Consider the following 25239-nt stretch of genomic DNA (forward strand, 5'->3'; position numbering starts at 1 on the left):
GTGTCCCCCTAGGATCCGCTCATCTGTCCTGGGCTCTCCAGCATCCCCCCATCAACTCCTCTACATCCCCCTGTCTGCCCTGGGCTCCCCGAAGTCCCCCCATCACCTCCCCGACACCCCCTCATCTGTCCCGGTCTTTCCAGAGTCTCCCCATCACCTCCCTGGCATCCCCTTGACATGCCCCAAGCTCCTCGGCATCACCCCATCACCGCCCTGGCATCCTTCCTGCTCTCCCTGGACTCCCTGACGTGTGCCCATCACCTCCCCAGCTTCCTCCCATCTGTCCTGGGCTCCCCAGCATCTCAACATCACCTCCCTGGCATCCCTCCTGCCCTTCCCTGGACTTGCCAGCATCCCTTCAGCACCTCCCCAGCACCCCCAGATGTGCCCTGTGCTCCCTGGCACCCCCCATCATCCCTCCCACATTGCTACAGACCTGCCCCAGACTGTCAGTATCTCCCCGTCCTCCTCACCTCCTGTCATCACCTCAGCACACCCCGTTCTGACCCAGGTTCTCCAGCATCCCCTCATCCTGTCTCACAGACCTGTCCTGCCCTGAGCACCCCTGGCATCCCCTGCATGCCCCGTGCTGCCCCCGAGCATCCTCTGCATCCCTCCATGCTCCTTTCGAGCATCCCTTTCATCCTCCCATCCTACTCCTGAGCATCTTCTCTGCACCCCCTGGCTGTCCTTGTGGTCCATGTGGGGCCACATCTCTTTTTGGAATGTTGCACAGAAGCCTCCGGGGTACCTTTGTGCCCGTCAGTGCAGCCTGAGAGTGGCCACGGTGTGTGTCCTGGCTGTGGCCATCACAGTGTAGGCATCTGACCTTGGCACCTTGCCCTGCTGGGGCTCCTGGCTGTGCCTCACTGCCAGGACCTCAAATCCCTCCAACCTGGCGGGAGCTCTTGCATGGGTGTGCGGGAGGGAGTTGGGGGAGAAATGGGAGAGGTTTGATGCTCTCCGGCGGGGCACTGAGCATCACTTGCCAGCTGAGTTCACTACAAGGAGCAGAGAGGTGGCTGCAGCTGCTGCCCCTGGGGGACACAGATCCAGAAATCGAGTCTGGACGTAGGGACTGTGGCCATTCCCCTTCCCATCCAGCCCGGGGTGATGACCTTGCCAGGTTTTGAGAGGAAGGAGGCCAAGGCCTCTCTGCTTGCCCTGCGGGGCCTGGGGTTGCTGTGATGTCCTGGTGTGACAAAGAGCTGCCTGTCCCTGCTGGGTGATCATGGGGATCACACAAAGCCCAGCCCTGATGTCCCACCCGCTTGCCCCTGCCCTTTCTCCCCTTTCCTTTTATTCTTAGCTTCTTACCCTCAGGTTGGGAGTGGGATTTCACTACTGCTGCTTGAAACACATAAGCTTTGACCTGCTCCAGGTCACTCCGTTGCAGAAATCCCAATACGAGGGCTCGGTCCCTGAGTGGTTGTGGCTGTGCCTGGCACGATGGGTGTCAGTAGTTGAATTCTCAGCCTGTAGTGAAGCTGTGCTTTTATCTCTCCCAGGATGTCAGGTCTGCGTTTGATTGCTTAAATCCATCGTGATCCTTAAAATTGCCATGAAAGACAAATATTGTGAATTACAAAGAAAAGAACCAGCTGCAAAAAATCCTTCCTATTTATATAAAAATGTGCAAAAATGCTGTGGTTTCCCTAAGCTGGCCTTTGTTCAGATGCTTTTACAAACGTAATTCAGATAAACACTTCCAAGTAATAACAAGCTTCAAAGATAAGAACGAAGCTCAGCAGTGACTCATTGGAACAAGCTTCAGCTACACACAGCCTCAGCCACCAATAGCCTCAGAAACCACTTTTGATCCAGAACGTAACATAACACAAAGTCTCTGTGCTCCTGAGCTTGGGCTGTGGTAAGGGAGGATAAAATCATGGTACCGAGTAGGGCTTACAGGCGATTTTGGTGACACATCCTTTATTAATACCACTCAAATAATGCATGAGCAACAAACAGTGTTGTCTCTTTCAGGGGAAAGTGATCCCCCACCAGTGTTCCACCAAGGTGAGGATGAGAATACCTGTTGTGATGGTTACTTGATGGGGTGGAATACGATAAAATATCCCTGACAGCTTTGCTAAGGCAGGCAACAGCTTTGGTTTTCATGCATGAGCAGCCTCCGAACCGGCACGCCTCGGTGCTCAGGACAGAGGGAGCTGAGCGCTGTGAGCCCCAGCCACAAGTTCAAGCAGGAGATTCTCCGTTTTGGAGAGATGGGGAAACTGCAGCTCTTTTTTCTTTGCTTTCAAAACTTGTGACATTTATTTCCAATCTTTCAAGCAATCTCACGGGCATCTTCTTTAAATGAAAGCCAGGAGCCTAATGTGGACAGAGATCTAGGAGCTTTTGAAAACAGCCACCAGCTTAGCGCTGAAGTGGTGAAGGCTGGCCAGAAGGGTGTGAAGCTGTGGCTGTGAAAGCTAATGTCAAGACGGGGCTCAGGAACTCTTCTAGTGTGAAGCTGGTGGCGCATCTTGGGGGATGCTGAGAGCATATCCGAGGAGGATGCCCACCTGCAGCACACGGGGGGTAGGAGCAGCCTGTACCCAGAAGTCCATCCTTACTGAACGTTGTCCTTTTTGTTTCCCAAAATGTTCATGGTTGCTGCATTTCCAATGTTTCCCTGTTCTAATGTGCCGATGTGATGAAGGAGTGGGGGAGCGTTCAGCCCTGCAAATGATCGTTAATGCCAGTTGTGTGTTTGCACTTGGGAGATTATGTTAATCATGTTACAAATGATGCTTTGAATCATGTCTAGAGGTTAATTAACATGCCTTTCTTCTCTTAAGAGGACCTTCATGTCTGCTCAGAGTTGCTGGCTTTTTTCTGCTTCCTTTCATAATTACTTTGCAGCTCTCTAATATCATGGGTACCTTTAATTTAACCCTGTCAGTGCTCAGGCTGCTGGGACTGTGCACCGTGCTCAGCATCACGATGGTAATTTGATGGGGTGGAATAAAACAAAATATCCCTGACACCTGGAGATGTTGTGGCCAGCCTGTCTTGTGCAGAGAGGGTCTGGCTAAAGCCAGGTGTGAAGAGAGGATGGTGATGTTGTCCAGGGACCACAGCCAATTTATGAACAGGGGCTCTACAAGGACAATTAGTGGAAAAGAGGATCTGTTGTGGGGATTCTCAGGGCTGGTGAGGGGCATCCTGAAAGGTGCAGGTGCCCTGGGAAGTGGAGATCACTCTTGGGAAACCAACTGGTAGAGCTAGGAAGAACAGGTGAGCTTTTGAGCTCTGAGCAGTTTCATTGCATCTCATTGCTTCTGGGTTGTTTTTTTTTTTTAAAGGCCAGATCCTTGTGTATGTGTGTGTGCAAAATAGTGCTTTATCCTGAGCTAATTTATTTTGTCTTTCAGCAGGAGCATTTGGCTCATGGGTTCCTGTCTCAATGCTGCACTTTGGAAGCTGCTGCTGCTTCATTTCAAATTTCTATTTTTATTTTTCCAGATAGTCTCTGGTTATTTTCAGGCTTTGCCAAGCACGTAATCTAAAATAACAAAGAAGCTGATCAACTCATGGTATTCAAGTTAAAGCCACACGGACCGTTTGCCTATGAAGCCTGTGATGCCCTACTAGAGCAGAGCACAAAATGACCCACTTAGGACAGAGGGACGGCTTTGCACGGCCTCATGAGTTCCCCAAGTGTGTCTTTCCTGGGTTTTTGCCCAAAGCACACCTTGAAAAGATTGAAAAGATTCAGCCTAGTGAAAATGTACAGTGCTGAACCTGCTTACCCTTCTATTAGAAAAATGGGGAAAGGTTCAGCACTGAGTTCCTGATGTAATTTTAGGGTTGCCCATAGAAGTCAGGTTTGCAGAGCTACGCAGCCCTGTTCCAAATAGTAAAGCATGTGGGGTGCTCATGCAGATAGGGAGGGGAAGGTTCTGGAAAATCCATCGCTCTCTTTCTATCACAGGCTCTGGCAAAAGGGAGAGCTCGGTGTTTTGGGAGTCCCTGCCTTGCAACGTGACTCTGGGAGCCACGTTAATTTGGGATTATTGGGAAATCAACTTTTAGCTCCTCATCCTAAGAACTTCCCAAGAGAGCAGATCCTTCCCGGATTACTCTGCCTACCAGTCAGTTTGATTTTTAATTGCACTTACACACCCTTGGCAAAAGGAGCGAGGGATCAGCAATTCTTGAAATCACCATCTTCCTCTTTATGCAAATTACTTTGCGGTAGGCTTTATCTCCTTTCATTAACCACCCAGAGGATTTTGACCTACATTAATAGCACAGAAAATAGCCAGTGTGGGGTAAGCTGTAACTCCTGGGCTCTGGCTCCGTACTTCAATGCCTGAGTAGCAAATCATAACCAGGACTCACTGACCAGTGAACCACTCGCCGCTAAGCTGGGCTGAAATGGGTGCTGAGGCCGGGCCAGCCTATGGGTGGGGCACGGAAGGTCAAATTGATTGAAAATACAGACTGTTCTCAGGAGTATTTCTATCATCTCCATCCTCAACAAGAGATGGAAGCTGCTTTGCTTGAACAAAGGCACAGAGGGGTAGGCATTAGCCACAGCGTCACTGCTCGGGCTGTGGGTCCAGGGGCTGGGCAGCAGCCGGGGCTTAGCTGAGCCTTGGCGGCTTGTAGCAGTGATGACGGCTTCACGCTGGGTTGCCGGCCCACAAACCTGCTCGACAAACAGAGGGTCCTGAACCCTGCGTCTTGGGAAGGGCATCGCCTGAACCCATCAGACATATTTTGAGCTGAGCATTGCATTTCCCCTTTGTACAGCCCAAAGCAGAGCCTGGCTCAGAATGGTGGGGACACGCAGGGATGTTTTGATGGTGGGACACTCCTTCCATCCTTTTGAGGCTGCAAGTCCCACTGCCTTCAGTCTCCTCTCCACTAGCTTTGTAAGAAGAAGCCAGATGGGAGAGCTTTGTGACTTGCAGGGTGTTCCCCATCCCAGGATGATGAGCCCAGCTTTGCCACCGGTGCCAGGAAAGGGCTTATCCCAAGAAAGGATAATAAGAGAGTACGGGTAAGGAGGTCTGATCTGGTACCCAGTGACAGCACACTGCTTGTTGCCTAATTAAAATTTCATTAAGCTGGTTCACATCCCTTCATGGAGGTCACAGGCCCACCATTGATGTGCTAATGTCTTACTTTTTCCCCTTTTTTTTCTCTTTCACCAGTATCCATCATCCTCTTAGATAAAGCAGTGCCATTAGGAACTGCTCTCCAGTGTCCCCAGATGCAATGGCACTGGAAGAAAGACAGCTGTAATTCATCAGACATTATCTGTTTCTTATTTTCTCCCTGAGTAAAAAAAAATGCATTTTTTTTTCTTGCATCAGTTTGGGCATCAAACAATTGTGCTGAATACCCTGATTAGCTTGAAAGTGGGGAAGTTACCTGGAAGGCCAGGACTGGCTGATTTGTGTCTTGGTGGTGGTGGGTTGCTGGATTTTGTGTGTGAGCAGCTAATTCTGGGGCTGGGGAGAAGTACCCCCTGTGTGTGCTTCAGCACGGGCAGGTGCCCATCAACCAAATCCTTCATTTGAAGGGGAAGAAATAAGGGCTGGAGCCTGATTGCCTCCTCTGCATCCCTGTGCCCCAGCCCAAACCACCTGGGGTCCGGGGACTGTGAGACATCAGCCACCTCCCTGGCAGCACCACACCTGGGGCTCTGCGTTACTGCCGGGCTGGTTTGGAGAGGCTGGACCTGTTCCCACTGTGCCCATCAGAAGACACCAGGAATTTCTCAGTGCTGCTGGGCAGGGGATGGCATCTGCATGGGAGCAGGATGGAAAGGGAAGATCAGATAGGAAGGAGAAAGCTCTCAGATGTCGCCAAGAGGAAGGTTATTGCCAGGAAGGAGAAGACTAGGACATGTGAGATCCTCTTCCTGGCCGTTGTTTTAATGCCGACCAGATGGCGGATGTTTGTTTCTGTGATTTGTGTGGGGGAAATATGAACAAGCTGCAAGGCTCGATCCACCCACCCCTGTGCACGCAGCGTCTCTTGCAGAGGCAGGCACCTCTCTGTGGTGCCCCAGGTTGGTGTTCCTGGCTTCTACCAAGATCTGTTGCGCCTTAGCCCAAGGAGAAGGAACTACTGCTTAGGGTGCAGGGCAGTCTTGCCCAGCGTGGGGTGAATGAAAGCAGGGGGCTTGGGGTACAGTGCAAAACTCACGGCAAGGTTTGATCGCAGCAAAGGACCTGGTGGCCGCATGGTGCTGGTGGCAGTGACTCGTGGGCTGCAGAGACACGCAGAGACCCATCAGGCGCTGGGATGGAGGGAAAGCAGCTTTGCTGCTGCAGCACCGCTGTTGCCCTGCAGACAGATACCAGTCTGAGCATTTGCACAGATCCTTTCCAGCCCCCTTTATTTAACCTTCCAACAGCCAGGAGCAACTGCTCCTCCTCCGCCAGGAGACTGGCCAAGGGCATCTCAAGCCACACAGCAGAGCCAGAGCCAGCTGCCAACATCTGCATCCACTTCCCGGCATCAGGCCCTGGTGTGGCCTCTCGGGTGCTTGCCAGCAGTGCTGCAAATCCCAGACCCGAAGTCCTCACTCAGCACCTCCATTTAACACTGATTTATTTTTTTAACAAGGCTAAAAAGCCTGGTGTCCGTTTGGTTTCTGCCTTTCCCGGTACAGCACTACCCAGTTTAACCCCGATTATTTTATTAACATATTAACATATTCCCTAGGTCAATATTTAATGACGTAGAGCTCAGACAGGATGGGACAGTATGTGAAGACAGAAAAAGATTTGAGTAATTTTGCCCCCTCTTCTCTTAGTTGATTTTACAGCCAGTTTTTTTCCCAGCTCATTCAGAGGTTCTCAGACTTTTTCTGCCTCAACAGACAGCCCCAGAAAGACAGATGCACTGTGACCTTCACTCTTATTTTCTCTCAGTTAACCTACAGCTTTATTTCCTAATTATTTAGCGTACTTATTTTCTGCTCCCGTTTGCAAAGATGCTTAAGCATTTGAGAAGGGATGAAGTACCCAAGCGGTCTGTAACCTTGCCTTCAGCCTACAGCTCTAGATACTACAGGGCCCATTCAGGGCAGCAGCTCTCAGAGCGGTCAGGTTCCAATTAATAATTTGTATTAATAAACTAAAGTGCATCATGGTGTGACCAAACCCACAGGACTCGATGGCAGGAGCTTTGCTGAGCTGCTCTCTCTCTGCCAAGCCAAACAGTGGGTACCACTTCTCAGCGCTAACTCATTGCGCTGGGCAGTTTTCTCTGTTAGCCATTTTCGCTTTAAAGATCAGAGGTGGGTTAACTGTTTTCTTAAACTTTTCATTAGGGATATTAAAGGATTCTTCCCAGGATGGTAATTGCGTGACATTTTGATTTTTTTTTTGGTGAATGAAACAGTTATCTTCAGCAGATTTATTGCTCAGTGAATGGCACAGCCGTGGCATGTGTCAGAGCTGTAAAATATTAAAATAATGGGTAGGGGATTGTTGTTAATCGGAATTTATTACGCTACATAAAGGCTTATTTACAGTCCCACCAGGAGACTATTAATTTGTTTAGGGATAAACAATTAATCTCCCTGGGGGTGGGAGCAGAAAACCTGACAGAGTTTTATGTCTCTTCCCAGCGCGGTGGCAGCAGGATGGCTCCTGGCCCGGGGCTGCTGGGTTCTCCAGGGAGGTCTTCCCTGATGGGGACATGGGTCTGTGGTGCCTGGGGAGAGGCAGCCCACTGGGTAGTGAGGTCCTGCTTCTCCCTGGCTGGTTTTGCACTGGAATCTGTGCTCTCTGCTGTGATGAATATGCTTTTTCCTGCCCCTGCCTGAGCTGGGCTCTCACAGGTGGCCTTGATGTGTCATGTTTGTTTCCCCTTCCCGTTTATTTTTGGGTTTCAGACTTGGCATCCTGTTTCCTGCATCCTCTCTTTTCCTCTTAAGATGCAACAGGCACAAACAAAGAGGAGAGAGAGAAGCACTGTACAGTTAAAAGGAGAGGGGTTTTAGCTGCTACTGTTTGGTACCTTTGCTCCATGGACTCCTTCAAACTTAAGGCTCATTATCTTTCTTTGGAAGCAGCTGTTTGATCTGCAGGTGTGATTCCATTACAGAGCAGGAGCACTTGGGTTTAATTCCCAGGCAAGGCCCTGGAAAGGTTACAACAAAAGCAAAATTTCTGTTTTACAAGAGCTTATCCAGTCTTCTGGCAGGTGATGACAACGCGGTAGGGAAAGAAGTTTGCATCTTGTATTCAAGTAGCTCTGCCCATTGTGTACCAGCATAATGTAAGAGGCAGACTAAGCCTGCCAGCTTGCAGCAGGGTCTCCAGCAATCTGTCCTGAAATGCTTGTGCCTTTCGCTGTTGCCACCTGTTCTGGGGCAGCTGTGTTGCTGCCATCCCTTGTGCCCCACAGCAAAACTGCTCAGCAGCGTTACCCCTTCTACCCCAGAGCTGCACGATGGCCGTTTGGTGGCTCAGCATCCCTGTTGCACATGGCAGGAAACAAACCTCACTATTTACCTACACCTCTTGCCCACACGAATTTGAACACATTTATTCAAAATATTAGTTCCCTTTGCCAAGGTCTGGATGGATTTGGTCTTTTTTTGGCCACCACTGTGCACATCGGGGTACTACTGGCCCCAGAACCCCACAGTCTTGCTGCTGTCTGAGTGAACCCAATGGCAGGACCCAAACCAGACACAGCTCTTCTTTCAGTGCACCCACCTGCACCCACCCTATTTGTGCCTTTTTCTCTTGGCACTACATCCTGAAAAACATCTTTGCACCTTTCTGCAGGAATTAGCAGCCTGAGCAGCTCATAGGTTGTTTCCAGCAAGAGCTGCATGTTTTAGGGGATTTGTGCTACCATAATTAAGATGAGCCTAGATTGTTAAAAATAATATGCTTCACACGAGAGAGGAGGAATCCTGCTTCACGAGACCCCTTTCTGCTGAAAAATTCATTGCTCTAAATAATTAATGTTCCTCGCGAAGGAGAATGGTTTGGGTGTTGCTGGGTGGAAGGTGAAATTCAGATGCCAGGCAGAGTAATCTTTCTATTTTCTTTAGTCAGTCTGTATTTCCTCCCTGTGCTGCTGCCCTGGGAGTGGTGGAGAGGAGGGCTGTGGCTGCTGTCCCGGCAGGGCCCTGTGCAGGGAGGGCATCGGTGCGATTCCCTCCCAAATCGGTGCCCATTCCAGCCCAAACCCCATGTGTCTCTCCTGAGGTACAGATGTGACAAGGGGCTGGTCCTTGCTGGGGGTATCCCAACCTCATCTCTTTGGGTCTCAGAGGCTTGGGAAGGCACTGGCGAGGAGCAGATACCCTGCTGCCACTGTCCCTGCCCAAACAGCCTCTCCAGTTCTCCCGGTAGCTATTTGCACTGCTGTGCCTTTTACATTGCAGTCAGGAATTAATTTATTACCAGGACAGCGTTTGCATTGCTTGTGTGCTGTATAAATAGGCTATAAATAAGATGCTGATTTCTAATCAGTGCACAGCACTGGGGGAAGCACTCACACCAGGCTGTCGGAGTGGTGCCTGTGTTCCCCTCACCCATCCCTTTTCGGAGCAGTGGCAGCTTCCCAGCAGGACCCTGCAGGCAGCGGCTCTGCCACCACGGCAGCAGCCAGTCCAGCTGCTAAAAAACACCCCAGAAGGAAAATAACGCAGGTGGACGTAGGGCAGTGCCAGGTCTGTGGGCAGCACCCTTAGTGCTGGAGGGTTTTCTTAGTTGTTTGGACTCCCTGTAGCCATCACAGGGTAAACCCAATTTACAGAATGGTATGGGTTGGAAGGGACCTTAAAGCCATTCCAGTTCCAACCCCCTGCCATGGGCAGGGACACCTCCCACTGGATTAAGTTGCTCAAAGCCTCATCTAAACCTGGCCCTGAAAATCTCCAGGGATGGGGCAGCCACCATTTCTCTGGGCAACCTGGGCCAGGGCCTCACCACCCTCACAGGAAAACTTCCTAAAATCTCATCTCAATCTCCCCTCTTTCAGCTTAAAACTGTTCCACATCATCCTATCCCTGCACTCCCTGATAAAGAGCCCCTTCTGAGCCTTCCTGTAGTCCCTTTCCGTACTGGAAGCTGCTCTAAGGTCTCCTGAAAGCCTTTTCTTCTCCAGGCTGAACAACCCCAACTCTCTCAGCCTGTCCTCTTCCCACCTCCAGCCTTCCTGTAGCTTCTGCAGCATAACTTGCATTTAACAGATTATTTACGCTTGGTTTGTAATCTCTTTGGGGGGTGGGAAATGGAAATGTATTTGGTTTGTTCCTATTGTAACTATGGTTGCCCAAAACCTCAAATATAGGGGGAAAAGTAGAAAAGGAAAATAGTTCATTTCTAACCAGAATGTCCCAGCACTGCAAGAGGGCTGAACAAGGGTGGGTGGAGGTGGGACTTGAGTTCCTTACAGCAGCTCCTGCACGAGTAGGAAAATGATGATGAGCTGTCTTAGAGCTGTACTGCTTTAGGGATCCAAGATGCAAATGTTCCTGCAGGGCAACTCACCAAAGCCAGGAGCATTTCGTGGAATTTGCCATGAAATGACAGGACTTGACGTGGCCCCTGCAGTGCCGGGACCGAGGTGCCCTGGTGCTGTTTGAAGGCTGCTGCGAGCAGGGTGCTGGAGGAGGGAGCACTCATCGTGGGTCCCTTCGCTGCCTCTGGCTGGGCTGGCACATATCCCTGCGGTACAGGGATCACCTCGCTGCCAGTGCCGTCCTGGTGGCAGAGGTGTAAGTGTCACCTGCAACTGGGACAGAAACAGCAACCGTGCAGCAATCAGGCATCTGTACCCAAGTGCAAGCTGTTTTGCAATAACTTCGAGCTTTTCCTGGTTTTGGATGCTGATGCAGCTTGCTAGAATATTAAATAGCAAAACTGCTTCCGCCCCAGCCAGGTGGTGCCAGGGTCACAGGCTGTGCTTCCTCCCCTTCCACTGCCCCTCCACACTGTTCCAGCTCCAGGGAAAACGTTGCCCACTGGGCACTGGCACCACCCCACAGATTGAGCTGGGTTTGTAAAACAGCCCCAAATGACCCAGTTTTGTTGCAAAAGGGGATAAATCTGAGAAAAGCCAGTGGGGCTGCTGGAACTGAGCTGCAATAGGTAGCGGGAGCAGCCTGCCGTGTCAGCAGAGGGTGGCTGCAATGACACCTTCGCAGCAGTGGGTTCCCTGCCGTGGAGCATCCTTGGCAAAATACCTTCTAATTGCCAGGCTTGCAGGGGCAGGCGCCGTCGTGAGATACATTTCAGCTCTCAGTGGAGGCACTGACAGGCGTTTTAGGCATCTAATGGCACTTATATTGGTGACGTAGCCCTTCATGCATGTAATACATTTGCTATTATCACCATAGCCCAAATGCTAATAACCCCTGGGACGAGGTGACGGGTGAACTGTGGGCTCAAGACTTAACAGTGAATTTAAGCAGCAGAAAGTGGAAGGGAAGCGGTGGGAGAAGCTGTCCACAGCGGGGCCCCACTGCTCACTTCAAGAGATGGAATAGTGGTGAGGGAATCACCTCGCTGACAGCCCTGTGTATCTTTTCAGACAAGCGCCGTGCTGTGTGCGGGTGGCTGTGCCCTCCTGGCCCTCAGCGCGCTACTGGCCATCGTCGCCATCCTGCTGCCCAGCGGAGCCTGCGAGAAACGAGTCTGCACCCTGGCTGGCTACATGCAGACAGCAGCAGGCAAGTGACGGGAACTTTGGGGTGAAAAGATAGGGTTTTTCTAGGTTGCTGCCCAACCATTCACAGCATCCTGGATCTCAGCAACAAGGAGCTTGCGAACTGTAACCAACAGTGGGAGAAAAGAGAGCAGCCCCTTGCTTTAGCAATTACCTCCTGCATTTATTATTATACAATCTATTAAAAATCCCCTCTGCCTGAACACACAGGTCTGTGGCACAGAGCCTGGGCTGCAGCTACTGCTCAGTGCTCCCTGCTCAGGCTCCTGTAGGGCAGGCTGCCTGCTGGCAGGGTGCTGCTGCACCTGCTGAGCTCTGGTAGATGCCTCCTCTGAAGTGTGCAGTCCCATTTAGGCTATCTTTGCAGCTAAGCCTCTGGAGGGCTTTCCCTTGCGGCCGAGACAAGCTGTGGGCCACCATGTCCTGCATCACCCCTGACCTCCCCTGCCAGCCCTTTTGATGCCAAATTCACTTGTATTTCCATTGCAATCACTTATAGTTTAGCCTTGTAGAAGTGCTAACACAGAGAGAAGGCAGCTGGGAAAGCTCTGTTCCCATCCTGTGCTCCCTACAGAGGGACAGACCCCACCCAAAACCTGCTCTCCACTGTGGGGAGCTGTGTCTCCAGGTGCTACAACATTGACCAAATCACCCCAATTCGCCAGTGAAGTCACTGCACTGGACACCAGCCACAACAGGAGATTAAACCGCCTGTTCATGTCTACGGCTGAGAATAAACTCCTTTTCTTGGAGGAATCCTTATGGCTAGCCAGACTTCATTATCTGCCTGGCAGCATTCAAGCAGCTTTTGGGGAAATCCTGTTATGCGCTCTCCTTGCCAGGGTTCATCCTGCGGGAGCCAATTCTGGAACAGATGGAAGAGCCTGGCCCCTTCGCCGGGGCTGCTCCAGCTCAGCCAGGCTGTGAGTGGGCACAGGCAGATGCTTGCCCCATCGCTAGTGACCAATGCATCCCTCGGAGCTCCGATTTAGGGATTCCCATTGCCTCCCTGTGCTGGATGGTGGCTCTGGCTGATGGATCCCCTGGGTGCAGGGCAGCAGCTGGAGGAACCCTGTGCCAGCAGGTCTCAGCCCAGCCCAGGGATGGACTGGGTCACTGCGGCTCAGGGTGGCATTGAGGGTGCCCTCTTGTGTGGGAGAGAAGCGGAATGGAAAGTGGTAAAGCTGGTTCTTTGCTCAGGGGGGTGGCACATCCCCACAGTGTCTGGCTCTGCAACAAGAGACAAGCGGGTGCAAAGCAAAGGATTAGAAAGAGTCCCTGGGAAGGAAACGGACTGTGGCAGATAAATACAAATGAGGCGCTCTGAGGGGTTCTGGTAATATTGAACAGCCTGTAAATAAACTGTAGGCTTTAAGCGTTACTGACAAATGAAAATTTACTGGGTACGTTCGAGCAAGCTAATGGGTTGCTTTAAACCCTGGTGATGCCTTGCTAAGCATTTTGTATAGCGGTTTTTAATTTTGGTTCACTGTGAATTAATTCCCATTCAGAGCGAGGCAGCCCTGAGTCAACAGAATTAAATGGTTTAATGTATTTGGATTTGGAAATGCTGCCCCTCCTTAATTTCTCTCCCTGTTCCCCACCATCCTCGGGAGGAAGCTCTTCATTAGAAATCAGCTTCAGGCAGGTGACAGAGAAACTCCTTCCCAAGAATCACATTATCTCATAGAGAAAAGCAGGGATTTTAGGGTAGATGAATTTACATGGGAGAAGGAAAGCAGTGCAAGCTGTGAGGTTTGGTACAGCAGCTGCTGGTGGGGGGCAGCTCTGACCCAGTGTTGGCTCTGCCAAGGGAATCCCTACAAAACCAACAGGAGGTGCCAGCAGAGCAGCAGGAGGGAGGAGGGGGCCACTTATCTCCCAACCCCCAGGCTTCCCTGAAGCACAGAAGGTCCCCACAGTCACCTTTCCTCTGCTTGCCCTGACATTTTACCCTGAAAGCAGATATTTTCTTCCGTTCTCCCCATCCCACAGAAATGACTCGAGGTATTTTGCAGAGCACCAAAGGCATGGGTAAATAAGCTCAGTACTATAAAACATTAAGCAGGCAATCTGATTTCCCGATAAAGGGCCAGGTGCATGGAATGTGCCATAAAGCGCATGAGCAGAGGCACCATCAGAGCCAGAATCAGCCCCTACAGGCTCTGCATCATCAGACAGAAGCCCCAAGCCATGCTCACATAAATCCAAGTGCAGAGGCCAAGCTGAAGCGAACAAGACCCAGTCCGGAGAGCAGTCTCACAGCAAGGGGCAGTTGGGCTCAAGCTATGTCTTTAATACTCTCCTGCCATTTTTCAGAGATCAAAGCTGTATCTTTTACTGCTCCAGAGGGAAGGAAGCTAGAGGAAGATAGAAACCTCATGCAGATGGAGCAGAGCATTAATTGCAGACACAGACAAGCCATCAGGGTTCAGAGCTGGGCTAATTGTCACCATACGTTGAACATGTAATTCCTGATGCCTGGCATCCACCCCTTAGAAAAAACCCAATATATCCACACAGATGATAATAGGATGATCCTTAATGAAAGAATAAATGAACAGCAGAGCAACAAGGAGAGGGGGAAGCATAAAAGACAGAACATTTGTTCAGCTTTCACACCCTACAAGCAAAGTCAAAGATACCCCTGAGAGATTAGAGAGCAGGCTCACTCCCTAAGCACCGTGCCAGCCCAGTAAAACCAAATTGGTTCTGTCATACCTCCTCCCAAACACGCACAACAGCATCTCTAGAGAGGCTGGGGAGCCAGGCTGGCCCCATTTATAGTGGTCAGTGGGGTGGTCTGAGCCTCCAGCTGCAGCCCATGATTGCTCACAGACAAGGGCCCTGGGGTGCAAATGGGTGCACAGCTGAAATCCTGCAGCAGTTGGTTTTCAGGAAAAGCCTCTTTGCAGGCATTTTAAAAATAGGATTTAATTCCAAGGAGAAATGTCTCCTGTTGTATGGGGCTGTGAGGGAAGGGCAGGGGATGTTCTCTGGGGCTGGCTGTGCCTGTGCAACCTCTCCGGTGGCTCCCAGGTGCTGTGCCAAGAGCCTGTGGTTTAGCTGGACATTACAGTTTATCTCTGCAAAGCTCTCAGATCAGTTTTTGAGTGATTGCCAGTGGCAAAGTTGCTGGAAGGAGTGTGTGGCCATCTCAGGCACCAGCTCAGCCATGGGCACCCATCAGTGATGCTCTGGGGAGCCCTGAAGCCCCACTCTGAGCTGTTGCAGCCCACACTGTCCCCAGGAGCATCACTGCATTAGAGGAGTGTCCTGAAGGCCAGGGGTGCCAAGAGCCAAAGCAGCTTCTGTGAGCTTCCAGCTTGAACTTTCTCTACTCCTTGGCCTGGGAGCATCTGTGCTCCTGTGGGAATGGCCTTCCCAGGAGACTAAGGCTCCCTACCAGTGAAAACTGAGGTTTGAGCCGAGGCTGAGTAAACCCCATCAAGCAGCAAATCCATCCCTCTGTCTGCTTTTGGGGCTTGTGGGACTAAGGGAAGGATTATGGATCTGCTCTTGGATTAAACTGGTGGTGACCGCGCTCTGGTACCAAAGTGGATTGCATCTGCTGCTTAGGAAAAACAACAAGTCTTCGTAGGTGGGCAGCAGGGACCAGCAGCCTCCCTCCACAGCTCCTTTCACTACCCTGAAAGCCTCAATTAAAAAAACAGGACTGTGTTGATTTTTGGAAGCTTTTCATCATGTGCTTTTCAGAAAAGGGTCTCTTGCTTTTCTGGCGAGTCCATCAGTGGTTGGTAAGTGGGTGCACCCCCAGTCACCCCACAGCTGCTGATGCTTTTCGTGAGCTCTGAGATGTGACTGCAAAGGAGCCTGGCAGGGGGAGGCTTCAGAGCTTTGCACCTCAGCGAGAGCACAGGCACAGTTGAGCATGAGGAAAGCCTTCGGGGTGAGTTTTGTTTTCACCCCACACTGCTCTCTGTCTCATCCTACCACCATCAACTCGCTGCTCAAGACAACCCAGTGCTGAGGGCAAATGAGCCTGACCTGCTTGTGCCTTTCTAAGGCTCTTTTAGTTTTAAAGAGCAATTTCCCAGCATTGCTATGACAGAATCAGAGCAGTCATAAGATTCCAGCAAGACAGGCAGAAAACCCCCATTACGCAATTCCCTTACTTAGCTGCACTTCAATCCCAAATTTCATGGTAGTCTTAAGAGCTTCTTCCTGCAAAATTTGATTGCATTCTGCAGACAGGATCCCTTTCGCTGGCAGAAGCAGGGTGGCATTACGGAGATGAACTCAGATTTTGGTTAGTTAAGCAGCAAAGCAAAATGAAAAAATGGATTTTTTTAAAATGCATTGTGTCCCAAGGACTGAAGAGCAACTGAGATTAAAGGAGGCTGTACCATTCCTCTGGAGGTGCTGTGGGACAGGCGGGATGTTTGCCCCAGCTTTGGAAAACAGGGACGTGGTGGGGACAGCACGGAGATGGCAGATGCCTGGGCAGGACGCTGGCCCAGTGCCTGTGTCACAGTGTTAGGGAAGCAGTGGGTGGTCACTGCCCCCACCGTGGCTCCCATCCCACCCTTCATCACAGCCCACCTTTGGGATCGATGGCATCCTGTTTTTCCCAGCTTGTGCAAGCTCTGAATGGCAAACAGCACTGTCATCCGTGTTCGTATTGATCCCTCAGACTAACATCGATTAGCCCGGTGACATGTAGGTAATGTGTAATTAATAACTTAGATAAAAATAGCACCAAGAGGGTGTACAACCAAGCCGCCTTGGTATTCCGACCTTTGCTAGCATCTCCATTGTGGCAGGAAATAGAAGGGTAGTGGCTACCTGGTAATTGCTGACCTGCTACTAAAAACACTGTGAAAGTCTCCCCTTCCCTGCTGTCATCACTACTACGTGAGGTGATACCGGAGTGCTGCCTGATGGGGTCTCTGATGAGAGACCTCTGTGTTTTGCTCTGTAGCTCAGGCACTGGTTTTTTTTAGGGCTCAGAGATGCTGAGAGCTGACAGAGCTTCCCGTACGTCTGTGTGTGGCCAGGCTGCACCTGCAGCAGTTGCCTGTGAGGTCTCGGATCCTTCCCGTCATGCCCCTCACCAAGAAATCACGATTGAAATAATGGCCTGAGGAAGGCACTCTGCCAAACATCACTTTCCAGTTTCCTAAAGGACCTGTGGCACCAGCAGCTGCTGGGGATGCTGGAGAGCAATGTCCGAGGATGGACATTGTGGCCAAGTGGCCACCGGACAGTGGGGATGTGCCCATTGCTCCCAGGGTGCAGGCAGTGTCACAGCACGGCCTCTGCAGCACCTCTTTGAGCAGATATAAATGGAGCAGACATCTGCCCAAGGCAGGGGACAGTTGGAGGGGGTTGGCCCATGCTGTCACCAACACTAGAAATGCTCAGGGCTGGCCGAGGAGACGAGGGTCAGAGCCAGTCCCAGCCTGTGCAGTCTTTCCCCCCCACCTCCTGCACAGCCTGTGCTGGGGACCGACCCACAGCCAGTTTCCTGATGGGCGTTTTTGTGGCCGCGGCACCCAGGAACCCCATCCTGTTGGCGCTGAGGGTTGTTTGTCAGAAGAAAGCCCTAGGATTTGGAAGAGCAACTTGGATGGGGAAGAAAGGGGTGAGCAGCACTCTGTTGTCACGGCAGTGATTTGATTTAAAATCACCCAAAGCTTCCCCTATTCCTTTTTTAAATACAGCATCTTGTTTTTTAGCGCACAGCCCATGCAGTCCCTCTTCTTGTGGCAGCAGTGCCTTGAAAAACATGCTTAGTCTTGATGCAGTGACATTGGTGGAGGTGTTCAATCACCAGAGAAGCATTAAAAAATATTGCCATAAAGCTGTTTCCAGCCATCCACAAAAGGTCCTCCAAAACTCCAAGATTTGGCTAAGTGAGAGAAGTGCTGAAAGATAAAGCAAGTGTAGTCTTGATGGTGCTCGGGCATGAAAGTATACAACAGTGACACAAAATCTGGAATGGGAGATGGCTTCAGCTCCTGAGTGGCACAGGCAGCTCTTCTGTTTTCTCCTTCTCTTTCTCTGAGAAACGTTCCCATTGCAGCTGGGAGTAATTGCACGATCCTTGTCACTGCTCCAGTCCTCATTGCCACCTTCACCCTTTCCCCTTCACATTTCACATCTTGTCGTTGCAAAAGAGAGAGCGACCAACAGCGTCAGAAGCCCGGGTTCCTTCCCCAGTACAAGACTTTTCTCCCTGCTTTCTTTAATTACATTAACAGAGTTAAAAACCTGCCCTTGGCACATTATTATTGAGTCAGTGAGCTCTCACTAATTCCTGACAAAACTAATAAATAGCTGATGGTAGGAGCGTGCTGCCGGGGCACTGGGGAGGGGGCTTTGTCACAGCCCAGCCCGAGAGGTGCTTCGCTCTGGCGCCAATATTGCTTATGCCTAACTTAACACATGCTCTCATTTTTTCACTTGCGCAGATGCAAATCTTCTGATTTGCTGTATTTTTGTCCAATTTGCTCCAGAATTCAGCTCAGTAAAAGTCATCACCATTGTGGGCCTTAGGCTGGTGTGTCCTGGAGCAGAGACTGCTCTGAACCTTGCAGAGATGCTGGGCATCAAAGCCCAGATGATGTTGTTCTTCCAGTCTCTGCATGTTTAAGAATCTGATGAACTCTCATGTTAAAACCAATAATTGACTTTTTTTCCGTCCACCTTCCCTCTGGGAGGTGTCATCTGGGAGGACATTGCAGGGAAGCAAAATGAACTTGCCACATCTGCAGAGCGACAAGCATGAAAGTGGAACCACAAACATCGACTCAACTTCAGTCTTTCACCAGAGGAAATTTTTACTTCTGCTGAAACAGTAATTTCTCCATCTTCACTTCAGTGCATCCATGCGAGTGACAGATCATCTTGGTTTGAGAGCCATTTTATGATTTCACTTTCAAAACCTAAAATCTTCAGTGGAAAGCCAGACCATTAAACCTAGCAGTAAGAGGGAGGGGGTGGCAGCTTTCCTTATCAGCCAGGCTCCCTGCCCCAGGTTAAGTGTAAATTTGCCTTCCCCAGGGCTTGAGCTCATTGCAGGCAAGGTGCAGAGCTGCGGAAGGAGGAAGGGCCAGATCCTGGCTGTGCTGTACAGCAGCTGAGTCCTGCTTGAGCCTCAGCAAGAGAAGCTCAAGATTCATTTTCATCTGATACTTGGACAGTTTTCCTCCTTTTGCTTAGTTTTCAAACTATGGTTTGGTTTTCTGTAGGTATTTTTTTTTTTCCATTTGGCACAAACCTGGTGGTTTGGTGCCTTTGCCCTCCCTTTGGGCCGGGGCAGCAGCAGCGTGCCCGGGCTAATGCCGGGAGCAGTGTATTTCTCAGTAGCCTCATTTGGAGAATAAACAGCCCTGTCTTTTCATTGTTTTTTTCGAGAGGGGCAATACATTTCCAGTGGCATCAGTGACAGAAGCAATATCCTTTCCTTGCTATCATTGGAAAAGAGCAGTTTCATACTGCAAGAAAAAACTAGTTTGCTTATAAAAAATATATTTTCTATTCCCTTAAATCTGGGGAAATCCTTGTTGTATTAGTATGTGCCTGAATTGCTTCTCTTGCAGCATTTCTCCTAGGAAGTTGAGTTTAGATCAGTTATTGCACTTAGTCCATAAAAAGTACATTTTGTAAATAATGTCAGTGCTTTGTCATAAATGGGAACAACGAATAACAAGGCCCCCTGAGGAGATAGCAGCCAGACCCAAGAACCCCAGCACCGCACCAGAGCCATATGTTTCAAGTTGGGAAAACCAGTGCTCCAGTTTTAGAGGGAATTTGCTTCCCTTTGCCTGTGACTCTCCGTTCAGTTTGCAGGCAGTTGTTCCTTCTCCTACAATGCAGGATGGTTACTCACATCATAATATTTTCAAGGTACCAGCGTGGAGCTCAGGGGTGTTACTGGTGGGTTCTTTGAGTCAGACCTTTCTAAGCAGGCTCGCTCCTGTGAGATTTTAGGGAAAGATAGCTTCATCTTTCATAAAGCTTAACCATGCTTGTTGGTTGTTCTGGGAGAGAAACACAGATTGAGAGGGTCCTTGCCTTGCAAGGTCAGGCTGCTGGTAGCACAGTTGGGACCTGATAAACTGGATCCCACAAAGTTTTGGAGCACCTATCATTTAGTAGCTGTCATTAGAGGCATGCACGCAATACTGGGAAGCATGTCTTATCTCCTTGCTATCTGATTATGTGCTTCAGATGAGGTTTGTCTTCATAAATTATTTGACTTTTCCCCTTTCCTCCCCCGGCTTGGTTCATGTTTGTGTCTGCTTTTGCTGGGAAGATCGAGATAGACTCGTGCAAACCCCCTCCAGGACCACCTGGATATCCCACCTTGCTGTGGGGAATGGAGTTTCTAGCTGAATTTCGTGCTTCCCAAAGCAATGTGTAGAGGTCGCATCATCTTTATTTACCCGTCCATCTGGACTGAGCAGTGTAAAGCAGAGGGAAAAAACCCTCCCCATCCTCTCTGACGTGAACAAGTTGCTCAGAACTGTCATGGGCAGTTTGCAGCTCAGTCTGCTCAAGAGAAGGATGCAAGCGCTTCAGGGAGCTTTGGTCAGCCCCAGTACCAGACCTCTTTCTCTGGCAGTGCTGGCAGTTTGTGGCATGGGATGATGGGCTAAACCAATATTAGCAGCATGGAAGAGTCTCTGGCCTTGGTGTTGCACTGGGATGGGCTGGTTGGATCCTGGCTGTAATTTGACAGGCATCTGAACGTGGAGACAAGGATCTGTCAGGACACAGGGCGGGGTGAGATATGGTGATGAGCACAGCATGTACATCTGTCTGCCAGCAGCAACATGCTACCTCAAAATCTGAAGGTTGATATCAGTTTAGGGTGGAGCAATGAGCCCCCAAATGCCTCAAAATCTGTTTTCCTGAGATTAGATGAAGCTTACACTATCTGTAGATCCACCTGGGAAGTCATTACAAGGCCTTGCTGTTGCTGTACGGCAGAGATGTGCCGGCCTAGCCTTGGCGAGCAAGGTGATAAATCTGAGCTGCAGCTGCTCACTGTCCTTTGTGTTGCAAATTGCACAGGCAGTTAAAAATGTCCGTGTTCATGCATCAGCCAGTCCTGCCTTAAGAAAAGGTGTGCACAGAGACAGGATTTCCCTGGGAAAGGAGCTATGAAGGTCTGACGAAATGGGTCTTTCAAATACCTACAGTCCCAGCTGCCCAGCAGGGTCCAGACTGCCTGGGACAGACCCTTCGGAGGGATGCAGGGTGTTTCAGTCTGGCTTTGCTTGCTCTAGATGAGCGTTTGGCTTCAGCATCCTGAATAACTGGCAGGCGGTGCTGTGTGATCTGGGCTGCTGGGTGAGCTGAGGAGCCAGTCCTGAGAGCAGACGTGTGAGCGGTGGCTCTGGGCCAGTTCCTGCTTCCTTTTTCACACAGTCTGCTAATGCAGGTGATCTGGCAGAGGTCTCCGTCCTTGTGTGGGCACGTAGCACAGCTCCCAAGTGAGCGCTGGTTCGGAAATGTTTTGCTCTGCCTTCCCGTCTGAATCTGTGCTGAGTCATATTTCTTTGCTGGTAAGGAACAGATCTGCTAGGAGGAGAAATTTACTCCGCATTGAGTGTAAACACAGAAAACATGGTGAAGCCCTTTTCGAAGTCAAGGGACTAAATCTGTTCAAATGGGTGAACACCTTGGGCAGCGAAAGAGCAGGTGGAGAACTAACCCGAGAAAGGAGAGAGGCCCTAAGGGATGTCTGTCTGGGGAGAGGGCACAAACTGTAGGACAGTGGAAATATATAAAGTGGGGAAATTACCCCGATGAGCAGCATAAGGCTCCAACAAGGTTACTTTTTTGGATCTTTTGAAGACTCTTTTTTTTTTTTTTTGGTTTGTTTTCAGTCCTGTGAGTTGCATCCCAGGCATTTTAGATGGAGCGAGTTGGTAGCCTTTTCCCCTGAACTAATCTCATCTGACCTTTCTAAGGCAGCACGCGAGGGATGCAGCCCTGTGTCTCCTCCAGCTGCTGGGATAAGCAGGATTTTGCTCCCTGGTTAGGCAGCAATTGTTGTGCTGCAGAAGCTGCTCTGTGCATTGCCCTGGAAGGGCAAGACTGGCGTGTTCACGCCACTGGGAATCAGCTTCATGCTGATGGTTTGGTCAGTTCTTCTGGTCCAAGTAAGAGCTTTTTCTGTGCTCCACAATAGAGCACTCCTGGACAAAGGCCCTGGTCCTGCAGGGCTTTATTCACTTGTCTAATGAAAAAAGCTAAAACCATGGATAAGCCTTGGGTGGCAGAGGAAATGTTAAATTGTTTTCCCCTCCCAGCCATAACCTTGGCAGAAGCACGGCTCTGTCTGCTACAACCCATAAAACGAACAGACCCTGTTGCTCCTGGTAGAGGTATAAAAATATAATTACTTGAAGGGTGACTTACGATCCAGTGAAACAAGGATCTTCTCTTTTTGGATTGAATTATGCAGCGGTATTCCTAGAAGACTGGAAGCAGATGGTGAGCTCTGGCCAGGCGTTTAACAGCCTGAGTTACTGCGTGGAGGGAACAGACCCAAGCAAGGCTGCAACATGCCGCTCTGCCTTGCTGCTTGCCCTTGGTCACCATTGTAGTGTATTCCCTGGGAAAGGAGAAGCTGGAGAATGGTTTGCAGCAATGGATGGAGATGTGGAGCAAGTCCAATAGCAGACAGCTTGTTTTGCAGTGGTAGCATAGTGCTCAGGTGGCAGCAAAGAAGCCAAAATTCTGTTTCTGCAAATCCAGTGCTGCTTTGGTCCCAGGTAGGCACATTGTGATAGCAATCCCAGTGTGCGTTGTGTCAGGTTGCTGTGGATTTGAGAGGTGGCAAACTTGCCCATCTGTCATGCAGAAGAACTCCTCATCCCTCTGGGACCAGGAGGAGGTCAGACGAAGGCAGACGGTCCCCTGAGCTGGGGTGGAACGAATGCCGCTGTATAATTTCTGGCTCGCTGCTCCTCCTGCCTGCATATATCTTGAGCATGTCAATAAAATCGAACAGACTATTAGCAGCATGTCATGTTATCAGCTGTGGATGTGTGTGCCGTGCATTAGGCAGCCATGCAGCCTGCATTCTATAAAGTGAGCTGCAGCGATTATCACATCCCCTCACAGCTGGGTGATACTACGGTTTTTATGTGCTACTCTAAATCAAAGGCCCTTTCTCTTTAAAGACAAATTAACGTTTCTCTCCCTTTCTTTTTTCACAATGGCATAACAACCAGCTGACTACTAGGTGAGACACAAATCTTGTTGCTGAGTTGTGCCTACTGCATTGTCTTTTTCATTATTTTTACCAAATAAGCAAATGTTCTTCTGGACCTCTGAAGTCCATACGAGGGAGACTCATTTTTCTGCTACTGTGATTTCTTTGTTGTGGGTGGGTGATGTATGAAAAGGAATTGCAAATAGCTGTTTACAGCAAGCAAATTCACGGAACAACCCACTTTAATTTCTGCTATCTCTCGGATACTGTTGTTGGTGATGGTCAAAATTAATTAAGCAGGAAGGAAGAGAGCAGGGAGGCAGTGTGCATCCAGTTCTGACATTGAAATATTAATGGTGAGCTAATCAAGAAAGACTATCTATGAATATCTAATCAGCTTACAGTTTGCATTTTTACTGATGCGGTGAACTTCTGAGCAACAGCCCTTTGCAGGAGGCGTTGGGAGTGGATGTGGGCTGCCGGCTGCCTGATCACTCTATCTGGGAATAAACAAAGAACTTGTGCTTGTGTCAGGGACTGAGACACATTTGCCTTTTGTACCTCACAGCCCTGCTGCCACTGGATGCTGCTGTATCCTTCCCACTGTCATCTACAGAGGGTCCAGCCCATGGCCTCCCCCGTGCTACAGGACACTTGGAGGGCTCAGCTCCTCCAGGAATGAGCTGCAGCATCTTTCCTCTTCCAGGTCTTGGGCGAAAGCTCCAAACAGCATAGCCTTGAACGCAGAACCTCTCCTGCTCACTCCATGCCTGCTGTGGGGTACCCCATGGGAGGGAGCAGGCTGCATTCCTGTCTCCTGCCCGTGTGTGACTGGTGTTTCTAAGTCATATTTCCAAGCTTGTTTGAGGGAAACAGAAGGTGATGGTTGTACTGCGTGGCTGGGGTGCACGGCAGAACCCCCATGCCCAGCGCCTGCTCAGCCACGTTTGCCAACCCACCACACAAGCAAGTAAAAATAGGACGAAACAATCCCATGGCAAATCTGAGCTGATTCTCATCAGAGTCACAAAAGTAAATGTCACCTTTGGGTGCCTGAAGGAGTCAAGCAGCATTTCTCCCTTCACCGTAATGATTGCTGTGGCTTTGGAGATTTGTATTGCTGTGTTTCTGCAAACAGTTCCCTCCTCTAACCTCTTGGAAATTGGATTTAGCAGGGCTGAGCAGTTTGTGTGCAGCAGATAGCGGCGGGACTGATAAGCAGAAACCTGTTTACACACTCACTCATATCTAATGCTACAATTGGGCAGGGGACTGCCTGGATTATATTTTTTTTATTATTATTTTTTTTAACGCTATCAAATCTAATTCTTGTGGCTGTTTAACAGGGAGAAATCTGAACTGGGCAGTTTAATGGGTAACAAATGTGAAAATAACTTCATATAGAACAGAAGGATAAAGGTAATAAGTAAATCTTAAATGATAATAAGGAAGAATTGAGTGGTGATTAGTAGGGAATAACATACTTACACTCTCCTGTGCGAGGTGGTATGTCACGTATTACCAGGTTAGTAGGAACTGGACCAGAAGCCAAACGCAGAGTCCTGGCACGTTGCTTTAACAGCAACGGGGGCTTTCTGGGAAAGGAAAATGGGAAGCAGATGGTATCAGTTAAGAATAGCAGGAGGGTACCAAGGATGTCCAGGGAGGTGGTGGAGCCCAGTGGCTGCATCCGTCCACCGTGGCCTGCAGGAGTGAGAAACCCCCTTTGTTTTGGAGATGTGGGCACCAGAATGCCCAGTTCCAGTTCCTGGGGGCTGGCGGTGGAGCGAGCAGCAGGGATTTCTCCAGGAGGAGCACTCTGAAGCGTGCTTCTCTCTGTTGCTCCAATATAACCCAAATCTGTCAGCCTTTAGGGCTTGCTGTGAAGGTCATCTGTGAGCAAGGCTAATTATTTCAAGTAAAGCAGCAGGTTAATGCCACCAACCTGCTCCCGGGAACTGAGATCTGCCCTGTGCTTTGGCTGCGTAGCTGCACACAAGCTGCAGGGAATTATGGATATGCGGGGGTGTACGTTAAGCCCGCAGATATAAAAGATCCTACTTGCGTGTAGCTTGAGCACGAAGAGGGAAACACATTTTTCATAGCTGATTTATTCAGTTGTCATGAAAATGCTGTTTAAGCCAAAAGGTAGTGTCTCTTCTTTCCGCCATTTAATTTTCTTTAATCTTCTCTTGACATTTATTGAGAGAAGTGTTCTACGCAAATCAAAGCCAAAGATTTCAAAACATCACATGAAAGCAACACTTAAGGTCAGTCCGAGGGACGATATGGCATTAAAGATGAGATGAAAGACTCTAGTTTCTACAAGGAAGGTCTGTGTAAAACAAGAGGTCACTCTGATCTATGGTCCGAGAGCGCTT

The 25239-nt window shown here is 49.9% G+C and overlaps 1 protein-coding gene and 1 long non-coding RNA gene across 2 annotated transcripts in view; one reads left to right on the forward strand and one right to left on the reverse strand.

Moving 5' to 3' along the window:
- Positions 1-25239, forward strand: part of LHFPL7 (LHFPL tetraspan subfamily member 7) — a 66292-nt gene that overhangs the window by 1619 nt on the left and 39434 nt on the right. Inside the window, exon 2 of the mRNA XM_009558489.2 lies at positions 11530-11668. Coding sequence (XP_009556784.2) covers positions 11530-11668 — 139 coding nt within the window. The remainder of the gene's footprint in view (positions 1-11529; positions 11669-25239) is intronic.
- On the reverse strand, positions 422-24820 carry LOC128854149 (uncharacterized). The gene is made up of 5 exons (XR_008453077.1): positions 24347-24820; positions 10488-10731; positions 7993-8115; positions 6169-6309; positions 422-2685 (listed from the first exon to the last, which is right to left on the reverse strand). It is a non-coding gene; the product is annotated as an uncharacterized LOC128854149 (long non-coding RNA).

The sequence above is a fragment of the Cuculus canorus genome, chromosome 20, assembly GCF_017976375.1.
Source record: "Cuculus canorus isolate bCucCan1 chromosome 20, bCucCan1.pri, whole genome shotgun sequence".
Lineage (NCBI taxonomy): Eukaryota > Metazoa > Chordata > Aves > Cuculiformes > Cuculidae > Cuculus > Cuculus canorus.